General features: G+C 47.8%; 1 protein-coding gene across 3 annotated transcripts; it reads right to left on the bottom strand.

Moving 5' to 3' along the window:
- Positions 1 to 159: 159 nt before the first annotated feature.
- On the bottom strand, positions 160 to 22,806 carry ZFP91 (ZFP91 zinc finger protein, atypical E3 ubiquitin ligase). Of its 3 annotated transcripts, none has more exons than XM_030038857.2 (11): positions 22,406 to 22,806; positions 21,557 to 21,582; positions 9,570 to 9,785; positions 9,283 to 9,319; positions 8,701 to 8,790; positions 8,218 to 8,340; positions 5,839 to 5,889; positions 5,207 to 5,285; positions 4,743 to 4,857; positions 4,122 to 4,221; positions 160 to 3,741 (listed from the first exon to the last, which is right to left on the bottom strand). In XM_030038857.2, exons 1-11 carry the CDS (start codon positions 22,747 to 22,749, stop codon positions 3,231 to 3,233), a joined length of 1,692 nt encoding a protein of 563 aa, XP_029894717.1. In that variant the 5' UTR covers positions 22,750 to 22,806; the 3' UTR covers positions 160 to 3,230. The 3 variants fall into 3 exon arrangements, with proteins under 3 accessions (XP_029894717.1, XP_029894718.1, XP_040985026.1); XM_030038858.2 differs by having other exon boundaries at positions 8,701 to 8,787; positions 22,406 to 22,804; XM_041129092.1 differs by lacking the exon at positions 22,406 to 22,806 and adding an exon at positions 21,871 to 22,277.
- Positions 22,807 to 23,705: the final 899 nt, after the last annotated feature.

The following is a 23,705-nucleotide window of genomic DNA, read 5'->3' as shown; positions in this document are numbered from 1 at the left end:
TGTGCACCCCAGGGCCCCTGCCTCCATGCCGCTGCCCACACCAGGCACAGCACCCGCAAGCTCTCTGGGGCGTTGAGAGCAGGCGAAGGGCCCTGTGTCCCCTCCATTCCCTCCCCAGGAGGACAAAAAAAAAAAAAAAAAAAAATAAATACAGGGAAAAAAAATACAAAAAAGTTTATTGCAAACTACTACAATAATTTATTGAAGCAAACTGCATGCGAGTGAAGGAGAGACATCGAGGTGAGGAGGAGCTGCAGAAGGGCTGTGTCAGTTTTAGGGTTTCAAAGGGGAGTGGGAAGGGAGCTGCTACACCAGTCTCTCCTGCATCAAGGGTTAGCAGGCTGTGGTTAGAGAACAGACAGGCAACTGGCCAAGACCAGATAAAGAAAAAGGAGAGCTACGAGAGGTGTGCATGGAAGGACAAGGCAGGGAGTGGCAGGGATCAGGTGTCCAGGTCAGGAAGCAAATGAGCTGCTTGATTCTGTGTCCCAGAAATGAGGCCAATGGCTAACTCTTTGCCCCACTTGGGGCAGTTGGGGGAGATGCAGGACCAGGCAGCCTCCCTTGCCTCCCAGCCAGGTGCCAAGCGTTGCATCACCAGAGGTGAGCAAGCCCTTGACCCAAAAGCATTTTAGTGCCATCCCTCAGAAAACAAAACCCCGAGCTCTCCGTTTAGTGTTCTGTGCAAGGCTCTGCCTGCTCTGCACCTCCCACGGGGCACAGGGCAGGGCACAAAAAGCAGCACCAGCAGCATGGTCTGCAGCAAGCGTGGGGATGACATGGCTGCACCACATGACACATCAGCTACCCATGGCCAGGATCCAGGCCAGGAGACATGCCACCAAACAACATCGCTCGGCCAGCCCCAAGTCTCCCCGGACAGAAGACCCACAGTGCTGGGGGGTGAAACCATCAGAGTTGGGTTTGAACACATCTCATTGTGCTGCTTCTCTTTAGTTTGCAAGGGGAGGGGACCGGCTGGCCACCCAAAAGCTTCCTGCTGGAAATCACAATAGCTTGATCCAAGCAAGAAACTGGATCATCCCAACTGAAGAAACTGGTTTAGTTTAATGCCGTACCACCATGGACCTGACATGCACTGTCCCGCGACACCTGCATTCAGGTATGCTGGACTCTCATCCTTATCTCCAGGAAAGGCTCGTGGCCTGACGCATCTCCTGCAGGCATGGGAGCCATGCTGCTGCAAGAACATGGGATGCCCACACCCAGGGCATAAGACACCAGGGTTGCAAACTGTTCAGCCACAAACCGTCCCAACACCAGAAGTGTTTCAACTTGCTCTGACAAAGATATCAGTGTAAGGGGTGGAAGGGAGGGGGCAAATCAGGACAAGTGGCCCAATAAAAGCTGTCAGGCTTCGGCCACAGCTGGATTTCCAGGCTGCACGGGGGACACAGTGGGTGTTCAGAGTCAGTTTCCTGTGAAAAGTTTCCGATTAAATTCCATGTTTTATTGCCTTTCTCCAGAACCCAATTAGCCCAATTTTGCCTAGCTGCTGTGTGCTACAGACCCTGATCTTGTGCTCGGACAAGATACTTTAGCTCTGCTCCCAACCACATAAACCCAACTGAAAAAACAAGCAAACAAAAAAAAAGTCCAGGTTATTCTTAACCTCTTCCAAAACCACTACAAATTCAAGGCCACTGAACCTCCACACAAAGTTTCAGATAAGAGCAAAAAGATCCAAGTCTCTGTAGCAGACACATCATATCCTGTGTAAACTTTTCCAAGGGCTCAGAGCTGTCCTAACTACACCAGCAGGCAACACTTGAACCGCCACATTTCATGGAAAGCAGGGGTGTTTGCGCAGAAGAGAGAAGCTTTGAAAACACAGCTGCACAACATCCTCCCCCCAAAATGGGGGCAGGGAGAAAAGCTGACACCCCCTTAGTCCCGCATCAGTCTATTGCCTTGAATAAACAAGCCCGAGACAACCATATCCAGTCCCTGCTTCTGCATTTTTGTCTAGACCTGGAAAGGAGAGGCAGAATTGGATGAGGAGCACAACATCCCCCAGCAGCAAGCAGCTCACAGCTGTCCTATGTCACGAGAACAAATTTCTGGCTAATGATGTTCTTCCCTGAAAGGCTAGGGAGCAAGGGGGAGGCAAAAAGAGTATTTAATGCAAGGAGCTCACCCCAACCTGGGAGGGAGGGAGACAACAGCCAGCTGCTCCATCACTCACCTCATCCTCCTGCTAAAATGCTGCTGCAGACACTCCCACTGCAAACAGGCTCTTCTCCAGGGGCTCTCCCTCTACTCTGGAAAGGCTGCAAAAGACATCTGACTCCACAACACTGCCTTCACCTCAGCTCTCCCATCTGCTGTTACAATAGCACAAAGTGCTCCCTTGCAGCTTGTTAGTGCGAAGAGGGCTACTGGGAAATAGCCTGAACCCCTTCCACCCCCACCCCCTAAGAACATAACTAAAAAATACCGACCCTTTTTTAATCAATAAATAAGGAATCTTGTTACCACAACACAAAAACGAAGCATGTTCAAAGTGCAAATTACTGTCGTCAAACTGGGATGCTCCTCCTTGCCTCTCCCACGCAGGGCTCCCGTAGCCCCCGGGCCTCTCCAAGCAAACATGATCTATGAGCCAGGGCGTTCCCTCGACTTCCTGCCAGAGCTGGAGCAGAGGAGCACGGTGGGGAGAGGGACGTGCGCTGTTTCACAGCTCACCCTGCTGAGGGGACCTAAAGTGCCAAGCCAAACTCCCAGCCCCGGGAGGAAGAATGAGACTGCAAGGACCAGAGTGCAGCGATGCATAGAAGTTGGGACCAGGGGCGAGAGGGAGTCCTAAGAAACTTGTCCAGAGCACATCAAATGCTTTCTAGTTTTGCAAGCGGGGCCACATCAAGGAGCCAGAAAGGCATCTGCTTTGGGGTAGAGCGAAGGGTTTCAGCAGTCCCCCCTCCCTTGGGGAAATCCATCGCTCAATCCAACTTGCTCTGGTAATGGCACCATGTGCCCCTTTCTACAAAGGAGCAGTGGGAGAGAGAGAAGTGGTTGGGAGAAAGAGGATGTGCTGTGATCCACACTGGAGGGGAGCAGACCCTTCGGTTATTTACTAGTATTGTAAGTTTTGTTTAACTTTTCTCTCTTTCAGTAAGTGTCTCTTTTTTTTTTTTTTTTTTTTTTTTTTTTCCTTCCTCCTTTTAAATACAGAGCCCAAACTGTCCCAGCACCCAAGTGCTCCCCGCCCACTAGGGTCCAGCGGAGTCTGAATCTTCGATGAGCACCTCTGTAGTGGCTCCCAGGATCTCTGTGTTCATGACCAGCCCCTCCGGGTTTGTACTGCTGCCACTCCCCACAAAGAGCTTGCCATCAGCCACCAGGCTCACGCGCTCTGCCCCACCGCAGTAGGTCTTCGGCATTCCATCAGGGTTCAGCAGCAGGCAATCTGCTGGGGCAGTGCTTCCCAGCGGGTCGGGAAGAAGGGGGAGGCCCTGGCCATCGGTGGGCGGCGCAATGGCCTCGGGATTAGTGCCCAGGATGTCGGTGCTGGTGATGAGGGCACCCGCATTGGCAGCCAGTGCTTCAGCAATAAGCACTTCGGGGTGGCTCTTGGCTTTGTGGGCCACGACGCTGTCCTTCTTCTCAAATTTCTTGCCGCAAATGTTGCAGGAGAACTGGTAGAAGGAGTCCGCATCATGCTTCTTCATGTGCCAGTTGAGGGAAGCCTTCTGCCGGCAGGTGAATCCACAGATCTCACACCTGGGAGGGGAGAAGAAGGAGGTCACAACAAAGGGACATCCCCACACACTTGTGGGGACAGCAGTACCAAAGAGGCAGCCCAGGAAAACAGCAGGGGCTCACTAAAATGGGATGTCACCATAGCTTCAGCTCTTCCAGTTTTATTTGCAGAGGGCTTATGTTCCTCAGATCTCTACTGAGATGCTGCCTCAAAGCAGTGAGACAGGCAAGACAAGTGGCAGCTCAAACACTCCTACAGGCGTGCGTTTAAAGAGAGCTGGGACACCAGGAACAGGTTCCAGCCCTGACTTCAGAGCTGCCCCTGCTCTTGGTGCAGTCCAAGAATGGGTGTATCCAAGGGTCCCTCAAAGCAGGAGAACAAGACAGGCAGAGGTACTCACTGCAAGGGCTTCTCGCCCGTATGGATCATTCGGTGCACAGCCAAGTTATGAGAACTCTTAAACGCCCGGGCACAGTACTCACAGATGTAATCCCTTTGATCTAAAAAGCAACACCAGTTGGAGCATTACTCTCTGGCAGACCTGCTCCCTTTCCCAGCTCTCACATGTTGCAGGTAAAGCTGCCCGACAAGCAGCAGAACTAGAAGTGCTGGGAGGCCAGCAGGCATAGCAAAGGAGGAGGTGTCCCACAATACACCATAGCAGCTGATCTGGAGAGTTAAGGTATGATTAAGACTCTCCTAAGAGCTAATTATCCATTCTGACCAATACTGAAGGACTGGCAAATTAGGATAAAACTTTGCTTGGTTTATCCGTCTACAGAACCCTTGAGTGACACTTGCCAGGGGGTGAATTAAAAACTCCATAGCCTATTTCTTTCATTTCCTTAAAAGATGGTAATCCAGAAGGAAATAATACCCTGCTGCTGCTGCAAATCTATGCCACCTGCCTTGGCTTCACTCTCCCCAGAAGTCCTAGAGGCTTTTCCATTTTTTTTTCCCCCCTCTCTGTTCACTGACCTGAGGAGGAGTTTGTATCTATTTCCCACCTCCCTGTCTGTACCTGTGTGGTGTTTGGCATGCCGCAGGAGCTGCTTCTGAAGTCGGAAGAGCCGACCACAAGAGGGATGAGGACACACATATTTTTTCTTCAGCAAGTGCTGGTACTTTATGTGATGCTATAAAGGAAGAGTGAAAGGTTGTAGACTCTCTCTTTACATGGCTAAGAGAATAGCTGAGACACATCAATCTCAGATGGCCCCTCAGCAGGCCACCAGACTCCAATCTGTGACAAGACACCACAAACACAAAGACTTTGATCTCCATTGAGAGAAGAAAGCCAAACAAATGTGGACATCTAGGAACAGGACAGATACAGACACCCACATGGCCACAATCGATTAAGTCTACCAAAAAGACAGCATTAGAAAGGAGTGCTTCCGTGCCAGTGGAGGACTAGCTGCCTGTTCTAAATGGCTTTTCCCTGCCCTCACACATGCCATTCAGGAGTGAAAAATCTCAACCAACCTGCAGGTAACGCGGGTGAGCCAAGACTGTGCCACAGCCTTCCATCTCGCAGCGGACATACTGTATTGGAGGCTTCTTCCTAAGAAGTCAGTAGGTAAATGGCAGAATGGTTAGCTGATGCATCTGAAGCCAGGGCAGCAGCGAGATGAATGAGTGAGAGTGCAGCTCAGTGATGTGAGAGCAAAGGACTACTGCTCCAATATTCCTGTTTGGGTTATGCTGATAGAGACTGTCCAAGAGTTCCCTCCACTCCTAGCACTACTTAAGGGCTCTCCCCAGAGCTGAGAAAACCCCAGGAGACACAGAGTTCCCAGAACCTTATCACTGGGCAATGCCAGGCTAGGGATCAACTCAGAAGTGGGGAGGGGGCTGGTTCAGTTGGAAGAAATCAAACCCGTATCTACAGGAAGAAAGGGGAAGGAAAGGAGGGAAGACAAGACATGCTGCTATTTTCATCCCCCCCCCCCCCCCCCCCCCCACCCCCCCCCCCCCCCCCCCCCCCCCCCCCCTGCCCCTTTAAGGCAGATTTCTATACTGTGCAAGAGAGACGACTTTGAGACAATCAACATCTCTGTGTAGGACACAAGGGAAGCAAGTCTTCAGAACGGAACTGAGTAGTGGGGATCACTTACCTTCTCTTGGGCAGCCTTGGGCTCTTGTCATCCTTTCTCCTCCTTCCCCTCCTGTGACATGGTTACAGAAACAGAATTGAAAGAAGCTTCTTTACATTGGTAGTGGGCAGAGTTTTTGAAGTGTATGCTACAAAGCAGGAGCATGCTGTAAGAAATACTACAGAACTCTTCCATGCTTTTAAGCTGAAAAGTAACACTGCACCCAGTAAATCAGCTGCTCTGGCAAGTCAGCCACCTGCTTAGCATCAAAACACCTGAAGAGTTTCTAAGGAAACACTCTTGTAATAGATGGGCAGGTTCCCTAAAGAAGTTAAGTAGCCAGGCCTCCATGCAAATTGTCCCTGCATTTTGCAGAACTGCCATATCACACAGAAGACTGCTCCCTGTGGAGCTGTGGTCCCCAAGTTTCTGATACCTGGCTGACACTTTTTTCTGCATGACATTTGGTGGCATGTGGTAGGCCTCAAATCACCCTGCCTCTGCCAACATAGTCAGGCTGCAGCTGCATGACTACCTGCTAGGTCTAGCATACAACACATTTTTAAGCATGGTTGCCTGGCTCAAATGTGTCTCAGCCCACCATTCACAGCTATGCAGATACCAGTAAACAGGTATCAGATAGCCACAGCCCAACAGGCTGCGGTTAGAAATTACCAACTCTTCTGCCACAATGGAGTGAGGAAGGGCTATTTCAGAAAACCCTCAACCAGGCAATCACATGCTTCACATTTTTCCTTTTAAACCTGTAACTGTCCAAACAACTCGCGACCTTATAATTAAATTCATCCCTTTCCAGGCTGCACGTCAGCACACAAGATTCTGCTCTTGGAAGTTTCTGCTGCAGACAGTTAGCAAGCTATTGCGTCATTAACTGCAAGCTCTAGAAAAATCAATCGAGTACAAGTTGGAAGCAGATTGAGAGGGAGGCAACATTCTTGAGAAATAAATGCTTCATGTGGTTTGCTCTCACAACCCCTCCCATTTCCTAATGCATTTTTTATAAACATGTAATTTTGCCAACACAGTTCAGAATTGATGGTGCACCCTATTTCCTCTACTCTGTTGGGTAATGTTTCATACCACGTGAAAAACATCAATCTGCATGACTACAAAGAACAGGATTAATGATCTAGCAGCTATTTTACAGTCCCCTGAATTAACTATAGCAGTTTATACACTTGTCAAGACAAAAATCTATGCTCCATCGGAGCAGATCTATGCTTACATGTAAAATGCACCCTTCCAAGCAATAGCTCTGCCCAGAACATCATGCCTACTTGATCATATTGCTGCAGAGATACTCACAGTAGATTGATGGAAGTCTTTTCTAGACTGTACTGAGACACCTTTATTGTTAGCAAGACCACACCAGTAACATGCTTAAAAGGCACTCAGCATTCAAGCCAAGCCTTCAGAAAAGGCACAGGTTTTATTATGCACAAAAGTAGGGTCTGATCTAAATAACACATCCACAAGCCTCAGAAAGCTACCTCTAACAGAAAAAAAAAAAAAAAGTTCTCAAAACATCAGCATCCTTACTCCTCTCCAGTATAAGTGAGCTCTGCAGCAGCTTAGAAACAGCAAGAGAAATTAAAACAAAGGTGTGCAGAGCCCCACGCTGCAGACCAGCAGAGGGAGCCCCATTTGTTCCAATCGCTCAGAGAGGAGCTAAAGTGCAAAACCTGCTTTTTTTTTTTACCTCACACTATCCCAAAGAATGGCTTTCACACAGGCACATAAATCCAATCTACCTCAGTTGCCAGAAGGAAAGCTTCAGTGTTGAGTTCCAGTGACAGCATACACCAAGGTTTTGAGTCTCCACTCAAAGCGCTAGTGGCTGACTAGGTAGCAAAAGTTTGGTTTTTTGATTTCTCCAAAACGAGGGAGAACACAGCTGTTTTTCCTGAGCTCTCCTATGTTAGTCCCAAATGTACAAATAGGTCACTTACCACACAACACATACAAAGTATTACCGTGTCTGCCTCTAGGCACACAACAGAAGAAATTTTGCCTTCTCAGACTATCTTTCCAATACAGTCTAATCTACTTCAGATATCACAACAGAAACCAATTTCAAGAATACTCTGAAGTATTTCATGCTGTATGGCCATATCCAGGTAGGCTGACTAAACCACAGCATGGAGAAAAAACCCTCAACTTAAGCTAAATGAAAATACCAACTCTCTTACTTCTGCTTGCTGAACCTGCACAAGATACTAGGAAGCAGGACTTCTATCAGAACAAAAGGTTCTGCCCTATTATCTTTCAGGCCCAGAGGAGGAGGGGGGAAGCCAACAATAACAAAACACTGTTGTACACTAGCAAGAATGCAAAATATACAATACACACTGCTACATATAACTGCAGAGTTCTACTTACTTCCTTGGTGGTTCTTCATCTTCCTGAAATTCACTCTCTTCTTTCACTTCTACTTTAATCTCTTTCTGTTTCTCTTTTTCCTCCTTCCCCTTGCTAGCTTTTCTCCTTTGCTTTGGCGCTTCCCTGCAAAGATAAAAATACAACATATTACTCCAATACTCTTCCCATTGTCTGCTTTTTACAAAGGTTTAAGCAAAAACTGGATTGAAGTTCAGGTCTATTTATCAAGTTCCACTTCTAAGCAGAAGTATGAACAAGGATTAAGGAAGAACCTGGCAGCCAGGAGGGCTCTAAAGGCTTTAGTCTGTCAGAGAAGAACAGTCCCAATAGCTGTAGGCAATATTTAGAAAACACTGTGTCCAATGGGAGTCATTCCACCTTAGCAACTAGCACAGGTTCTTTGGGTCATATTAAGCTCATTCAACTAAGATGTCACAATTTTGGGGGGGTCTAAAACCACAGTAAGTACATAATCCAGTATACTTCTCTAGATGGGGCTTGTAGGTTTCATCTCTTGGATCATCTTTGAAGGGAACTTCTTCCTCACTGATGAGCATCTCCTCATCATCACTGCTGGGAGAAAAGGAGAACAGAGGACTTTAGCAGCAACAGTTCAAGCACTACTGCAAGAATATTCATGCATCATCCCCTAGGATGGGAAAGACACTATTACACAGCACTTTCTCATCCAGTATGACTGGGGAAAGCTAACAGCTTGCACTGACTAAGGAGCATGATGACAGTCAAAACAGACAGGCTAGGCAGAGCAGTTTCCTCTTGTGAACCCACCTAATCACAGCATCTGCTCCTGAAGGAATAAAGCTACCAGGTGAAATGCCCAGATCAAATCTTACTGTTCATTTCTCCACAATATCTCCTGACACCTGCAGTCCATCTGCAATCCAGACTGAAAACGCAAAGGTCCAGGACTGAATGAAAACAGAGCTACTATCCGTCTCATTGATCCTTTCACAGAAGCATTTCTTTTGAAAAAAACCAGGCCCTTATTTTCCCTTCTTGAGACACTATATAGGAAGAAATACCACAAAATAAAGAGTTTCCTACCTGATTCCAGCTGGAGACTGATGCTCTTCTGTGACCTCTGAAAGGAAAAGTCACCATTAGGTTTCAATCTGTGTTCGCTGCAGTGAGCTCATCTGTCTCAAGATACTTCCGTCGACATTCAGTGCCAGGAGTGCTGGTGGCAGAAGGTACTCATGACCAAGAAGCACCACGCCTGTACCAGCCAGTCTGCATACAGCTCACAAAGTTACGCCCACATCCAGCTCCCTTCAGAGGTTCCCAAGACCTGACTATCTCCAGGCACTTTCATGCCAGGGCTTCCCACGTACCATATTCAAGCTGGTCTGTGTTTGGCTCTGACTTGCAGACGAGCTGCAGGGAACCAGTCTTGGATCTGGAGGCACGCGAATTCTCAGTGTCACGCTGGCGGGCCGCAGTGGCTGACCTGCTGCTGCGCCAGCTTCTGCTAGGCCTGGCTGTGCTGACAGGAGAGCCACGGCTGAGGACACTGGACACTTCCTCCTCTTCCTTCTCTTCTTTGGGATCTGAAACGCCCATTGCAATCTCTTTAATAATAATAAAAAGCATAAATCCCATCACTAAATTCACACTCCTCTGTTGCACGATGTTGAATAGCATAACTGCCCCTGTCTACTCTGACAGGGAAACCACTACCTCTCACAGATTTGGAGTGTAGCTCTGCCAAGCCAGACAGGACACACCCCAGGACCTTACCTCAGCAAGCCTTCATTTAAAACTCTCATCACATTTCCCACTGCCTCTAAGTAAAGACACAAATATTTAAGAACAGCTTACATTTCCCTCTGATACAGGCTTGTGATTATTTGCTGGCTCTGATCTCCCCTAAGCACTGCAAGATAGACACTCGTAAACCTCAGCAACTGCTTTATGAAAGACTAGCTTCAAAATTGGACCATATTAAAAGTCGTGTTTGGAGAATCCCCCAAACACATATTTAATCAGAATTGTACACCTGGTAATAACCCTGAGGAATCTGCGCTGGATGTTTCTGGTCTTACACTAGAGCAAAAAGCATCACAAGCACTGTTAGCCTGAGGTCTTTGCACTCATTTATAACTTCTACAGGTGGTTTCTTTTTGGCTGATGGCTGATCTCCAGGTATGTTTTGGCAAGATAACAGAACTGGCTGAAATGTCTATGTGAGCAAGTTCATCCCTTAGAAACTAAAATTCCCAAGTGCAGTTCACTCGATCTCACTTTTTGGTGCTTGCTGTGACACTGGGTCTTAATGAACTCAAATACCTTTTGAAATTTCACACATGATGTGCTGAAGAAATTAATTCCAAGCAGCTGGCTATGCTCAGTACTCCAGGTTTGCCACTGCTTTAGTACACAAAGCCATCTGCAGCGCTTCACAGGGCCTGTGTTCTAGGCTAAGCTCTGACCCACTCCTTTTCACCCAAATACATTTACACTGCTGTCTAGTTTCAGGTGGGTTTCTGCTGCCTAAGCACCAGCCAGCAGTACCACTGAGATGCCTGGGAGTTGATCAAACACCTGCTGGCAAAGTCAGTGGACAGTCCTCTAAGGACTAGCTGGGGAGCAGCTCTGCTATACCGGGAGCCCCAGTGAAGAGCAAACCGCACATCAAGAGCCAGAGTCGTGCCCTGGCAGCGAGGGAGGTCCACAGCATCCTGGGTGCCATTCACAGGGGCACAGTCAGGAAACAGAGGGACACTGTTAATCCCCTTTACTCAGCACTTGCTAGACCACATTTGGATTCCCCCTCCAGTTTTGGACTCCCACCACAAAAAGGCTGTCAACATGTTTGAGCAAGTCCAGAGGGGATCACCAAGATGGCTGGGGGCTGAAACACACAACCTGTAAGAAGCAGCTGAGAGAAATGTGCTTGTTCAGCCTGGAGAACAGAAAACCCTGCGGGGACACAACAGCAGCCTTACAATGTACAGGCAGGTTATCAGGCAGCCTAAACCTCCCTGCTAAGGTGCACAGCAGGGAGATGAGGGGCAGTGGTCATCAGCTGAAACAGAGAGATCTGACTGGATATAGGAAAAGCATTTTCCCTCTGCAAGAGGACAGTCAAGCACTGGAAGAGGGGCCCAGCAAGGCTGTGCAGCCTCCACAGAAACATAGAACGGTCTGGGTTGGAAGGGACTTTTAAACGTCACCTAGTCCAATCCCCTTGCAACGAGCAGGGACATCTTCAACTAGATCAGGTTGCTCAGAGCCCCATCCAACCTGCCCTTGAACATTTCCAGGGACAGGGCATCTATAATCTGTCTGGGCAACCCATTCCAGAGTTTCACCACCCTCATTGTAATAAATTTCTTCCTTATATCTAGGTTGAATCTACTCTCTTTTAGTTTAAAACCATTACCCCTTGTCCTATCACTACAGGCCCTACTAAAAAGTCTGTCCCCATCTTCCTTCCGAGCCCCCTTTAAGTACTGAAAGGCTGCAATAAGGTCTTCCCGGAGTCTTCTCTTCTCCAGGCTGAACAACCCCAACTCTCTCAGCCTTTCCTCACAGGAGAGGTGTTCCAGCCCTCTGACCATTTTTGTGTCCCCCCTCTGGACCTGCTCCAGCAGGTCCATGTGCTGAGGACCCCAGAGTTGGACGCAGTACTGCAGGTGGGGTCTCACCAGAGCAGAGCAGAGGGGCAGAATTACTTCCCTCACCTTGCTGGCCACGCTTCTTTTGGTGCAGCCCAGGATACAGTTGGCTCTCTGGGCTGTGAGCACACATTGGCAGCTCAAATCCAGCTTTTCATCCACCAGTACCCCCAAGTCCTTCTCAGCAGGGCTGCTCTCAATCCCTTCACGTCCCCCAGCCCATATTGATACCAGGAGTTGTCCCGACCCAGGTGCAGGACCTTGCACTTGGCCTTGTTGAACCTCATGAACCCAATTCCCGAGCTTGTCCAGACCTGACTGGAAAAAGGCCCTGATCAACATGATGTGAACGCTGTATTGTACCTGTGTTAAGCAGCAGGTGAGACCAGAGGTATCCTGAGGTCCCTCCCAACCTGAAATCTCTAATTTTGCATCAAGGCTTTTGAACCAAATGATCCTTTTACTTCTAGCACATAGTTTGCTTTGCGTGACTCATTCCCCAATCCTTGATTAACAGGGTGGGAATAATCAACATTTGACTGAAAAAATCTGACTGGAATACAGGATGTGAAGCATCACAGTTTTGTTGTAAAACTGCAACCAAGTCTGACATCTTGCATGTATAAAGCTCACTTCATCAACAGAGCATGAACTACACCTTCTTTTTGGCTTCCTGGTTTAGCAGATCTCAGGTTGAACTATGACTGCTTTACATTCTTAATCGTAATTGTGAACATCTTCAGGTTTTTTGAATGCTAAATTGAATCCAAAGACACTTGAAACCATTCTCTAGGAATTGTCCCCTCAAATGCTACCAGCGTTAGCACACAGCTGCTCTTGAAAGAGGTTTATTCCTTTGGAAGATGAGGCATTCAGCTGATTTCTTAGCACAAGCTAGTATTTTAAAGATTAGACGTATGTATTTGAAACAGACCTCCCTCAGAATACATTTCTACAAAGTACACCACTCACCTAGCAATTTTGCTTCATTTCTCTGAAGGTGTTTAATAAATCTTTCCCCACGATTTCTCCTTTTTACTCCTTCCTCTTATTTCAGCAAGCTTGTCTAACATATTCACTGCATTTTTTACATGCTGTGAATACCTATGTACCTCCAAAAAAACCCATAGGTAGGAGAAATAAAGTATTTACTTTGCAGTAGAACTCGTAAAGCAATATAGAGCTATGTCATGGTTTAACCCCAGCCAGCAACTAAGCACCACGGAGCTGCTCACTCACTTCCCCCCGCCCCCTGCCCAGTGGGATGGGGGAGAGAATCAGAAAAAAAAGTAAAACTCATGAGTTGAGGTAAGAACGGTTTAATAGAACAGAAAAGAAGAAACTAATAATGATAACAATAACACTAATAAAATGACAATAGTAATAATAAAAGGATTGGAATATACAAGTGATGCACAATGCAATTGCTCACCAGTCACCCACAGATGCCCAGTTAGTTCCTGAGCAGCAATCCTCCCCAGGCCAGCTCACCCCAGTTTATATACTGGGCATGGTATCCCATGGTATGGAATACCCCATTGGCCAGTTTGGGTCAGCTGCCCTGGCTGTGTCCCCTCGCAACTTCTTGTGCCCCTCCAGCCTTCCTGCTGGCTGGGCATGAGAAGCTGAAAAATCCTTGACTTTAGACTAAACATTACTTAGCAACCACTGAAAACATCAGTGTGTTATCAACATTCTTCTCATACTAAATCCAAAACATAGCACTATACCAGCTACTAGAAAGAAAATTAACTCTATCCCAGCTGAAACCAGAACAAGCTATTAGTTGAAAATCCTTGTAATTCTAGACCCTCCCAACAGGGGACACAGGTCCCTGCTAAGGGTCAGAACTGCACCAGGAAACTTGTATCTGCAGAGTATTCAGCTGCACGAGCAGCTGGAATCAGCACTCACCAAGGCTTTGCCTGAAATCTAAAATTGCAAAAGTACTAGATTTCTAATAAATTTTATGTCTCTTTCCCAGACCTAAATTTCCTTTCTCCTTCACAAAAACAGCTTTCTGATGAATCCAGCCTGCCTCTCAAAAAGCAAAACAAGAACAAAAGAAAAAAACTAACCACCACCAAAAAAAACCCAACCCAAACCAAACCAGAACAAACACTAGCTACAGAGACAGCAACTGGCTTAGGAAAAAAAAGCACTTCCTCCCCCTAATGCTTTCTTGTCTAACACACCTGACCTGGCATTAGAGGTAATCAGAAGCCTGTCACTGGAGATCTTGCAATTTTAACTGTGTTTGAGGATTCCTCCCCAAACTTCTGATGTTAGGCATGAAGTAATAGGACTCACATCTGCATTTAGGTTAGGAACATGGCTGTCCTTGTCTCTCTTATCACCAGCAGAAGGAGTTAGGAGATGCCTACCTCTCTTAATTGACTACACAGGGACCTTACGGTTATTTTCAGCCCTGTCTTGTGTACCACACTTAGCCTGGTTAAATCCAGGCCCTGTGGAAGAACACAGCATTACCCCTCTCCTCTCACAAATGTCTCTATACAGAAAGCCACACTCCTCAGTTAGCAGGATTTGGCTAATAGCACAAAGAAGCAAGAGAAACAAGACAGAGGGAATAAACATTGCTATTACAGATAATCAGGCTCTGCTTGAATCTCTTGAGACAAATACAGGAAAAATTTAAATTAAAAGGCTGTAGTCAATTCTGCATTTAAAACTGTATAAACTTGTCAACACTACTAGCTCTGGCTAGCTGCAATTTCTCTGGAAGGTTCCTCTCCTCCCATAAGATGCACAGAAAATGGATTATAGGCCAGCATCCTGTTACTTAGTTGCAAGCATCAACAGTGGTGATGGACACCAAGTCATAAGAACTCAGACTCCCAGAGGACAAAAGAATACGAGACACAATAGGTATTGAGGCACCCCCAGTACAAAGCGAAAAGAAGCACCGAGCATTGGCTTTTCAGATCAGCTCCTGCAAAACGAATTACGTGCCTTTCTTTTGGCAGAGTCTGCCAGCCAGTTGGCACATGCGACCTCAGACTAAGACCCAGCACTGCTGTCTTTTGCCTGAATCACATTTCATGGAGAGGGGGCAACAGAAGCTACAACTCGGCAAAATGAGTCTGCCAAGAAATGCCCCCATGCTCGCACTCCCCTGCAACTCTCCAATACTTACATTAGTTATTACCCACCTCATCCTGTAGCCTCTGCAGAAGTCAGTTTCGGGAACTGTGCAGATGCCTGCATCTTTCAGGAAGTCATTCAAGAGAGATGGGGAAAATCCACTTTCTGAAGTCCTACCAATCCTTTTGATCTTTTGGCTCCTGGGGTTCTTCCTACCTTGAACTCCCCCTTTAAGTCAGTCACTTAATGATAAACCGCTTTCATTCTGAGGTACTTTCACCATTCTGCTGATTCTTCCCAACAGGCTTTAAACTTAACAGTGTCCAGGGCAGAAAACATGTACAGATTTGAGTGACAGTACACACAAGACGCATCAAACGTCCTTTAATCTTAAAATTTTGTGAAGAAAACACCAGTCACTGGGAGAACGGACAAGAAAAGGAAACCTGGGAGGAAACTAGCTACAAAGTTGTTGTACAAAGACAACCAAAAGACAAGACTCTGGGCACTGCTCTGCTTCTTAACAGAGCTTACCTGAGTAATGTTCCATCTTTACTCAGCATGGTAGTCAGCACAGATTCCCGTTTCAGATGTGCAGCAGAAATGTATTCTCATTCATACTCTAATTCTGCCCCTGGAGCGCTGCACGCAGGGTTACCAAACCAATGAAAGCATCTCTATCTCAGAACGATACATATTTTTCTACATATACCAGCGTTGCCACGAACTGAAACAAAAGGGATAAATACCAAAGTTTGTCCACTGCCTCCCAGACCAGGAGATAAACTCACCCTTATGAGTCTCAATTCATCCCTCTATCATAAATCCACTTTGTAGGCAGGATACTCACAGGAAGCCACGGAGACTGGCACTCACGCTTTCTCATGCTTTCTTTCTTATTTCATCTACAGCAGCACCGCTCCCCAGCCCCACAGCATTTTCTTTATAGGAAACTGTTCCAAGAACAGGGTGCTTACTGCTTCTTTTTTACATCACTGGATGCAGCAAGCGTTAAGAGCGTGTCTGAGTAACTGACAGCAAGCCTACAAGGGCCAGAGCAGTAAATACACATATCCCACAGCCGACACCTCCCCGACCTTCTTTCCAAGCACTGAAGGAAAACAAAGTTCCAGGCACATATCAATTACTCATTGAAAAGAGCAGAAAGGGAAAGTCCAAACCAACTGCATCTACTTCCTGAAGAAGACGTAGTAGTTCCTTCGTCACAGGACTTGCATGGTCATGCTGTGCCTGTCTGCCGCTCTCCTTCTACCCCTGTTCCCCTAATAGCTTGTGGATGCAGTGGCTATGTTGCTCTGTATTTTGGGAAAGATAAGTAGGTAGCCAGGGAATGGAGACCCAAATTACTGCTCCCTGCAGGAAGGGTGCACAGAAGTTAACACTAGTACAGGTGCCATTTTGCAAAGTTGGCAGCACTGCTGGGAGATACTGTTGTCCTCAGGCTTCACTGGGGATGAAGAATGGAAGCCCTCTGGAGCAGAGGTTCTTGCTTCTGCTGCTTACAGCACAACTTGTGGACTTGGCATAAACCAGCCTTTTACAGCTGGTGCGTTGCTATGCACCAGTCCTGCTATACTGGCAGCTCAAAAATCCACTCAATTACTCTCAGAACTGGGGTTTGTTTGGTACTCCACATCTACTTTTACCAGCCACACTTGTTCACATGTTCAAGCTTTTATTTACCAACCCCCTTTCAGCCTGCAGCTCAGAGGTAAGCTTGTTGCAAAATAATAGATTCCTCTCTCTCTTTTTTTTTTTTTTTTTTTTTTTTGAGATCTCAAGAGTAACAAATACCCATGCCACTTTATCAATCCTTGATGTATAGAAAAAAATGAAACTTTTGACTGTTACAAATTAACATTTTGTTGATTACTAACAAGAAATTTTCTAAACGTTGATTTATAAAGCATTTGAAAGAATCTTCCTAACCCTGTGAAGTAGGCAGTTTCAGAAAACTCCCACATACAATTAAGTGAAAGGAAAATAAACTATGAATTACTAAGTTACAGAATAACTATTACAAAAATAAATGCACCACAAAATACATACCTCTCAGACTGCAACTTAGATTTAACATAGTAACCATAAAACAGATAAAGCACTGAACATATAATTTTATGATGGCACAGACAAATACGAAACTCAGGAAAAAAATCCTAGTGTAAACCTCTATCCAAATGGCTCCCCGCCCGGCCGAAGAGCTGTGAAATTCTACGTATGGGACACAAGAAAATCCTTGTAGGAGCCAAAGTAGGTTTGGGCAATCTGAGTTATTTAAATTCAGCACATTTTTATAAGGTTTGATTTTAAGCAATGACATTTCTCCCGCAAAACACCGGCAAAGCCTTACGGGAAAGCCGTCATTAACAAAGCAACATGAAGCTTTAAGAATACAAATAATGTGGTATAATGCAAATTATCTATGCTACAAAACCATTTGGTACAACTAGACTCTTAAAGTTTTCCATCTTTTTTTAATCTGTGGAACCTTACAGTTTTTCTAGCAGTTAAAAGTGAACTGCTACAGAGTAAGTTTGTATTTCCCACTCATTTCCTTTCACAGACCTTGAAGAAATGGCTCGCTGACCTCCCCTCTCCCCTGAGCCTTCAAATCGCAGCTTGAAAGCCACTGTGGTGGGAGAACGGCTGCTATACCAGTCACCCACAAAGTACATTACAGTAGCCTCATATGGAAAGCCTCAGCGGGGAGGGAAATGTATCACGGAACAAATCACCAAGACAGTTCTCCACATGTGTGAATATCTAACAAAAAGAATTCCACACACGACTCCTTTTCTAACACACAGTTTCTATAACCATGTGCTGAAGAAGCCTGTAAATACTGCTGGCGTCATCCTTTAGCCCACGCTGTGCAAAAAAACTTTGATTTGAGAACGGACTTCCAAGGAGGTGACTCTCCCTGCATGTGGCACTACATCTCTTTTGAGCACAGCTTTAAGTAAATAAAGGCTTCATGTGGCCCTGTTTTACCTCTCCAACAAACTCTTCCTTCCACCTTTTAATAGCAATACCACACAGCTGTGTACCTACATTCACTTAAAAGAAATACACTGGATCTTGTTCTTATCACTGCAAAAAAGCATCAATACCAATGTAAAGTTGCAAGACGAACACAGGCAAGAAAAATAACTTGCATAAACAAGGGTCCACATGAAGTACGTTTCAGCCGTGTGACACAAACAGAGCAACATCAGACACGGAGATTCAGTAATCTGAGTGTTCATTCATGGTATATTACGTTTGTACAAATGCTTCCAACCCCACCCTCTTTCTTCTTGCTGCAGGAGAAGTAATCTTCTTGCAACCTGCAGCTCTAAAACCTCGAAGACAAAGCACATATGTTTTGGGAACACAGTAAGGCGGGGGGGCTCTACCACTAAGTACAAACCTGGCATCTTTAAATTCAGCCACTACTCTGACACTCCCTCCAGAATAGCTACACAGCCTGGTTTTTTTCAACTGTAATTGATTGAAAGATTTCATTCAAACTCCTAAAAGTGGTTACTGAACAGCAGAGGCAAAATCTTACAAAAAGGTGGGTAGAGTCAGAAACTGGTTTGGGTGTAAAATTAAATTGGAGAATCAGGTTTTGTCTGACGGCTAACATGACTTTAAGAGTCACAGTAAGCACTGAATTTTCAATCCAGCAATGGAAGGACATGAAGTGTATTCATTAAATCTATATTCCAATAATTAAAGTCATTCAGGCCTAACTAAAATGAAAATTATTTCCACAAGACTATACAGCATCACAGGAAGTCAAATGTGAGTTACACTACACAGTCTGACTAGCTACATGAATTCATTTATAAGCTGAGACTAAATATTCTACTTACATAACTAATATTTCTACAGAAACACATTAGGGTAATATTGCAATTGCATGACTAAGCAGACAAGACGGGAAATACAACTGGTATGGCTGACTTTGCAACTGCCTTCGTGCATACTAGTATGGTAACAATCGCATACTAATTCTGACACAATACGCACCTTCGACTTTAACCTTCCTGTAATCTTCCCATCAGACCTGCACAGTCAGACCTTTGTGCCTGTGCTCCCAAGTCGACAAGCAGAAAAGCCCTCTGATCCCATGGCACTACACAGAAGAATGTAAAACTTGGCGAGACACTTCTACTGTTATAGCATCTTGGTTATAATCGATAGCACAAATTTAGCTGTGATCACACCCATCACCTCTAAGCTTTCTTTACCAACAGCAACACTGGTGGTTTTACTTCAAAATATAATCCCAAACATAAGGCAACAAAACTTACTAAAACTTTGGTGCAGCAAGTTTTTCATTTGTCCAATAGATACACAGGATGTGTCACCAGGTATACCTCACTTCCATAGGCCATTTGCCCTGTATACAGAGGCTAACAGTTATGGCTGAGCTCATGCAAATTTAATATTCTAAACTGGATTTAATATTTTATAGTAAAAGGTAACAGCATAACGCAAATCACCATGCAGAATTAAATTCTATGCCAGAACTCACACCAGTAAATGCTAGCACTACATTCAAAGCCTTCACCAGAACCACTCTGCAGTTTTACTGGATTTCTTCCTCAACCCAGCTCCATCCAGGGGTGGAACAACAAATGGTATTTTACCTTCCAGAATTACAGAGGACTCCCAGCTACCAAAAACCATGCCGTGCAGGGAAAGCTACAGTTTGCTTACACCTGATTAGGCCTCTTGAAACATTTTATGCTAAAGGCCAAAAAGGGGAGAGTGGGAGAGAAGTTTCTTTCCTGCATACTGCATGATCTGTCTGTCTGAGAAAGACACTTTATTCAGTCTGTTTCCATGTCTTCCCCAATAAGCACAACTATGCAGCAAGGACTTCATCCAGTGTGCAGCTGGGACACAGAAGTGCAGCTTTCTCACTTCTGCATTTTTAAAGACTAAAAAACAAACAACAAACAAACAAAAAAATCACCAAGGCAGATTTCCTTTGGACTAGAAGTAGTCATCATTTCTCAATGCCAATTTCCATGCAAACATTCACACCACCTATTTTGGTTGCAAGTGTAATCATAAAAAAAGAGTCCAAGAAATTTAATAAATACTCTTTCCACTCTCACATTCAAGGACAGCTGAACCTCTCAGAGCCCAAAGTTAAATGGCTAGAGTGCAAGAGCCACCAAACTTGGGAAATTTCAGGCTGGCATTTGCCATTTCCAAGCATGTCCCAAGAAACTGGGGTAAAAATGGGACCATACATAAATTTTTCTGCTTAAGGGTACCCAAAATACTGCAAATCACTATTAAAATGTGATGTTAACACTATATGCATATTAAGTGACAATGCCATGCCTTTTTACACATTTCAGCAACTTTGCCTTGACCTAAAAGGCTGAAGCTCTTACAACACCCTGCCCACCCTTTACGCAGTAAGGGGTAAATGGACACAAGCAGGTTCTGTGCTAAACACACATCGGTTAATTCTGCTTTGGTCTCAAAAAACACACCTTGCCAGCTAGAACGGTGACAGATTTCAACATCCAAACAGAATAAAGCTATAGACTTGTAGGAATAAAGTTAAAGAGCTATAGAATTACAAGAGTAAAGGCAGCCTTCAAGACACAAATGCCTGCAAACAAGAATTGAACTTTCTGCTCCAGCAGAAAGGTGAATTCATTTGCACAGGTGTATGACCTTCTTTCCTCACTATTTAATTCTGTGACAATTCTCTAGTGCCAGATCAAAACCAACACTACACAAAGCCTTTTACTTGGAACTGTTTCAGAAGTCATCACTGGGTAAGGAGCAAAGCCCTCTAACAATTTTTTTTTTTTTTTACAAGAAGCTGTTAAAAAGATGCACAGAGCTCACATAGTTCGCACTGGAAGAACAAAAGTTTTGCTCCTGGCTGCAGCTCCCCACATTTGGGGATTTCTTGATTAGACCCATTAAGCTACTCTCTCCCCTTCAAAACTTTTTTCTTTCATCCCTGAAGACGTAAGCGTAAAAAATTCACTATCCACTAAACCTAGAAAAGTACAAGTGTAAATATTTGACTTCTCTTATTTCCACAGATCTTTCACATGTCTCTTGAGGACCTACACCTGTATTTATGACAGTTTTTAAAGACTAAAAACCAAACAAGAAACAAACAAAAAAAAAATCACCAAGGCAGATTTCCTTTGGATTAGAAGCAGACATCACTTCTCAGTGCCAATTTCCATGCAAAGGTTCATGCCATCCCTTGGCATGATGCGAGCCCAGGTTTTGCCAGCTACTCGGGACCACCATGTAACAAGAGCTGTCAAACTGCAGTGCAGCGTGCTCTCAACTTCTGATAGCGAAGTAATACCCTAGTGGTTATTTGGAAGAATAAGTTTTTGTACATTGGGCACGTGCAAACATCAGCAGCAGCTTATCACAGTTCCACAATCGTGAGAGAGACCGTGGAAAGAAACCGCATGTCATCAAGCAACAAAACGTTCTTTAAAAGGAAGATCCAACAGATGTTTGGCTACCTTCGTGGGAAAGCCCTAACTTTCTGGATGGAATACAACAGTAGCAGTAAGTAATTTAGCTCTTACCTTTACCAGCTGCTTTATCTGTGCACCTGAAAAAATACAAAAGGTGAGCATAAGAGACAGCTTCTATGGCGTGGCAGCAGAACAAGAAACTGAATGATGTGGAGAATGAGCCTCAATTCCCAGCTGTGGACAGACCCATTGGCTTGTTCTCAAATTGCTGGTTTCAACCCCTTATACCAACACAGATTATTTCATCCAGAGAAAGCTTAGGTGAACTATAATAATACATCAGCAAAAGCCCAGTCTTGCCCATAATTGTGACGTCTAAATCAGAGGGACTCTGTCCTTGGAACAAGGCAGATCAGCTACATTACCAAATGCTCCAAGCACACATGTGCACGTGGCTAGTTGCCTACTCCACAAATAAAGCAGCAGTGAGATATAATCGTCTCCTCACAGGAAAATAAATCCCGCCACCTCCTTCACGGAGACTTTCGGCACAGGGCGCCAACACAAGCTGGGGACCGAGGAGCACCGAGGAAGGCGGCAGCTATCCCCGAGGACGCTGCGCAGCAGGCGGCTCACACAGGAGGCACGTACGGTTTTGCTCACAACCGAAGGCACGCCTGCTGCAATAGGCAGGGCGGCCGAGGGCAGGCAGCACTCGGGACACGGCCTTTCCTGGGAAGGGACCGGTGGGGCCGGCCCCGGCTCGGCCCGGAACAAAGAGGCGGAGGCGCGGGGCGCCCCGCGGCTGGAGGCGGGCCCCGGGGCCTAGGCACCACTCGAGCGGGACGGGGGAGAGAGGCCCCCACCCACCCACCCCCGGCCGGGGCCGCCAGTCCCCCTATTCCCGGCCCCCGACCCCGCGGACGGCGGGGGCCAAGCCCGGCGCCGCAGGGCACTCACCCGGCCCGGGGGGCCTTCTTGGCCGCGGGCGGCGTCTCGGCGGCGGGCTGCTCGGTGGCGGGCCGGGCCCCGGGACTGCTTCGCCGGCGCCGGGGATACTCGGCCTTGCGGCGGCGAGAGGCGGCGGCAGCGGCTCCCCCCGCTGCCGAGGCGGCCGCGGCCCGGCCCCGCTCCCGGCCGCCCCTCAGCACCCGGCTGCCGCCGGACTCCTCCCCCTGCTCGGCGGCGGGCAGCGGCGGACGGCGGCGGCCCGAGGACGGCGGCCTCTCTGCCGCCGCCACCGGCGGGCCCTGAGCAGGCGGCTGCTCCTCGGCGCCCCCCGGCTGCTCGGTGCCCGCCGGCATCGGGGCGGCGAGCGGCGGGGCCGCGGCGGCGGCTGCTGCGCGCTCCTCCCTCCCGCCCGCCCGCCAAACCTTCCCCCGCCCGCCTCAGCCGCACCCAATCAGCGCCCACCGCCCACCTTCACGCGGGGCCGCGGGGCGACCCACCTCCTTCCCGCGCCCGCCAATCCGCAGGCGGGAAGCGAGGGATGGCCCCGCCCCCAGCCCCGCCTCCCGCCTCCCGCTGCCCTCCCGCCTTTCTCCGCCACTCGCGCGCCGCCCGGCCAATGGCCGGCCCGGCTGCGGCGGGGCCCGTCCCCCCGCTGCCGCGCGGCCAACCAACGGGCCCGCTCCCCGCGCGCCCCGGGCGTCCGCCACGCCGCGCAAGCGCCGCTGGGGCCGCCGCGCTCGCTCTCCCGCTCCCCCCCCCCGCCCCGGCCGGCCCCGCCGCGGCGCCCACCCGAGCGCGGCCCCTTCGGCTGCCGCTCCGCCGGCTCGCCGCCCGGCTCGCCCGTCCGCCGTGCGGCCGCCGCCCGGCCCTCGGCACTGCCAGGCTCCCTACCGCCGCCGCTGCCTGCGCCCCTCCGGCTGCCCCCGGGTCCCCTCGCCCTGCGGGCGAGGCCTGGCAGGGGAAGCCGCTCGCCCCCCGCCCCGCGCGGCTCGCTCCCTGCCGCGGGGCTGCGGCGCCGCTCGCGGTTCTGGCGAGGCCTGGCGGCGGGGCCTGCTTTTGGCTGTCGCTTCTCCTTTAAGAAAAAAAAAAAAAAAAAAAAAAAACGCCCCGTCGGGCGGCGGGTGAAAGTCGGTGACAAAATGGCGGCCGGCGCAAAGGGGGCGTGGTCTGCGGCGGCCGCCCCGCCCGCTTCCGTCCGGCCTCAGCGCATGCGCGCTTCTTGCCGGGAGATGTAGTTCCCGCAGGCGGCGGGACGGGCGCGGCCTGGCCGGAAGCGGCTGCGGGGCACGCTGGGAGCTGCGGGCTCCGC

The sequence above is a fragment of the Aquila chrysaetos genome, chromosome 16, assembly GCF_900496995.4.
Source record: "Aquila chrysaetos chrysaetos chromosome 16, bAquChr1.4, whole genome shotgun sequence".
Lineage (NCBI taxonomy): Eukaryota > Metazoa > Chordata > Aves > Accipitriformes > Accipitridae > Aquila > Aquila chrysaetos.
The sequence above is the reverse complement of the archived record's forward strand: the minus strand, read 5'-3'. Positions and strand labels throughout refer to the sequence as shown.

Coding starts and splice junctions, on each gene's coding strand:
- ZFP91 (XM_030038857.2), bottom strand. CDS start 22,749: ATGCCGGCGGGCACCGAGCAGCCGGGGGGCGCCGAGGAGCAGCCGCCT. Junction 8,791..9,282: donor CAGTCTCCAGCTGGAATCAG/GTAGGAAACTCT, acceptor CTTTTCTCCCAG/CAGTGATGATGAGGAGATGC. Junction 5,890..8,217: donor GATGAAGAACCACCAAGGAA/GTAAGTAGAACT, acceptor ACCATGTCACAG/GAGGGGAAGGAGGAGAAAGG.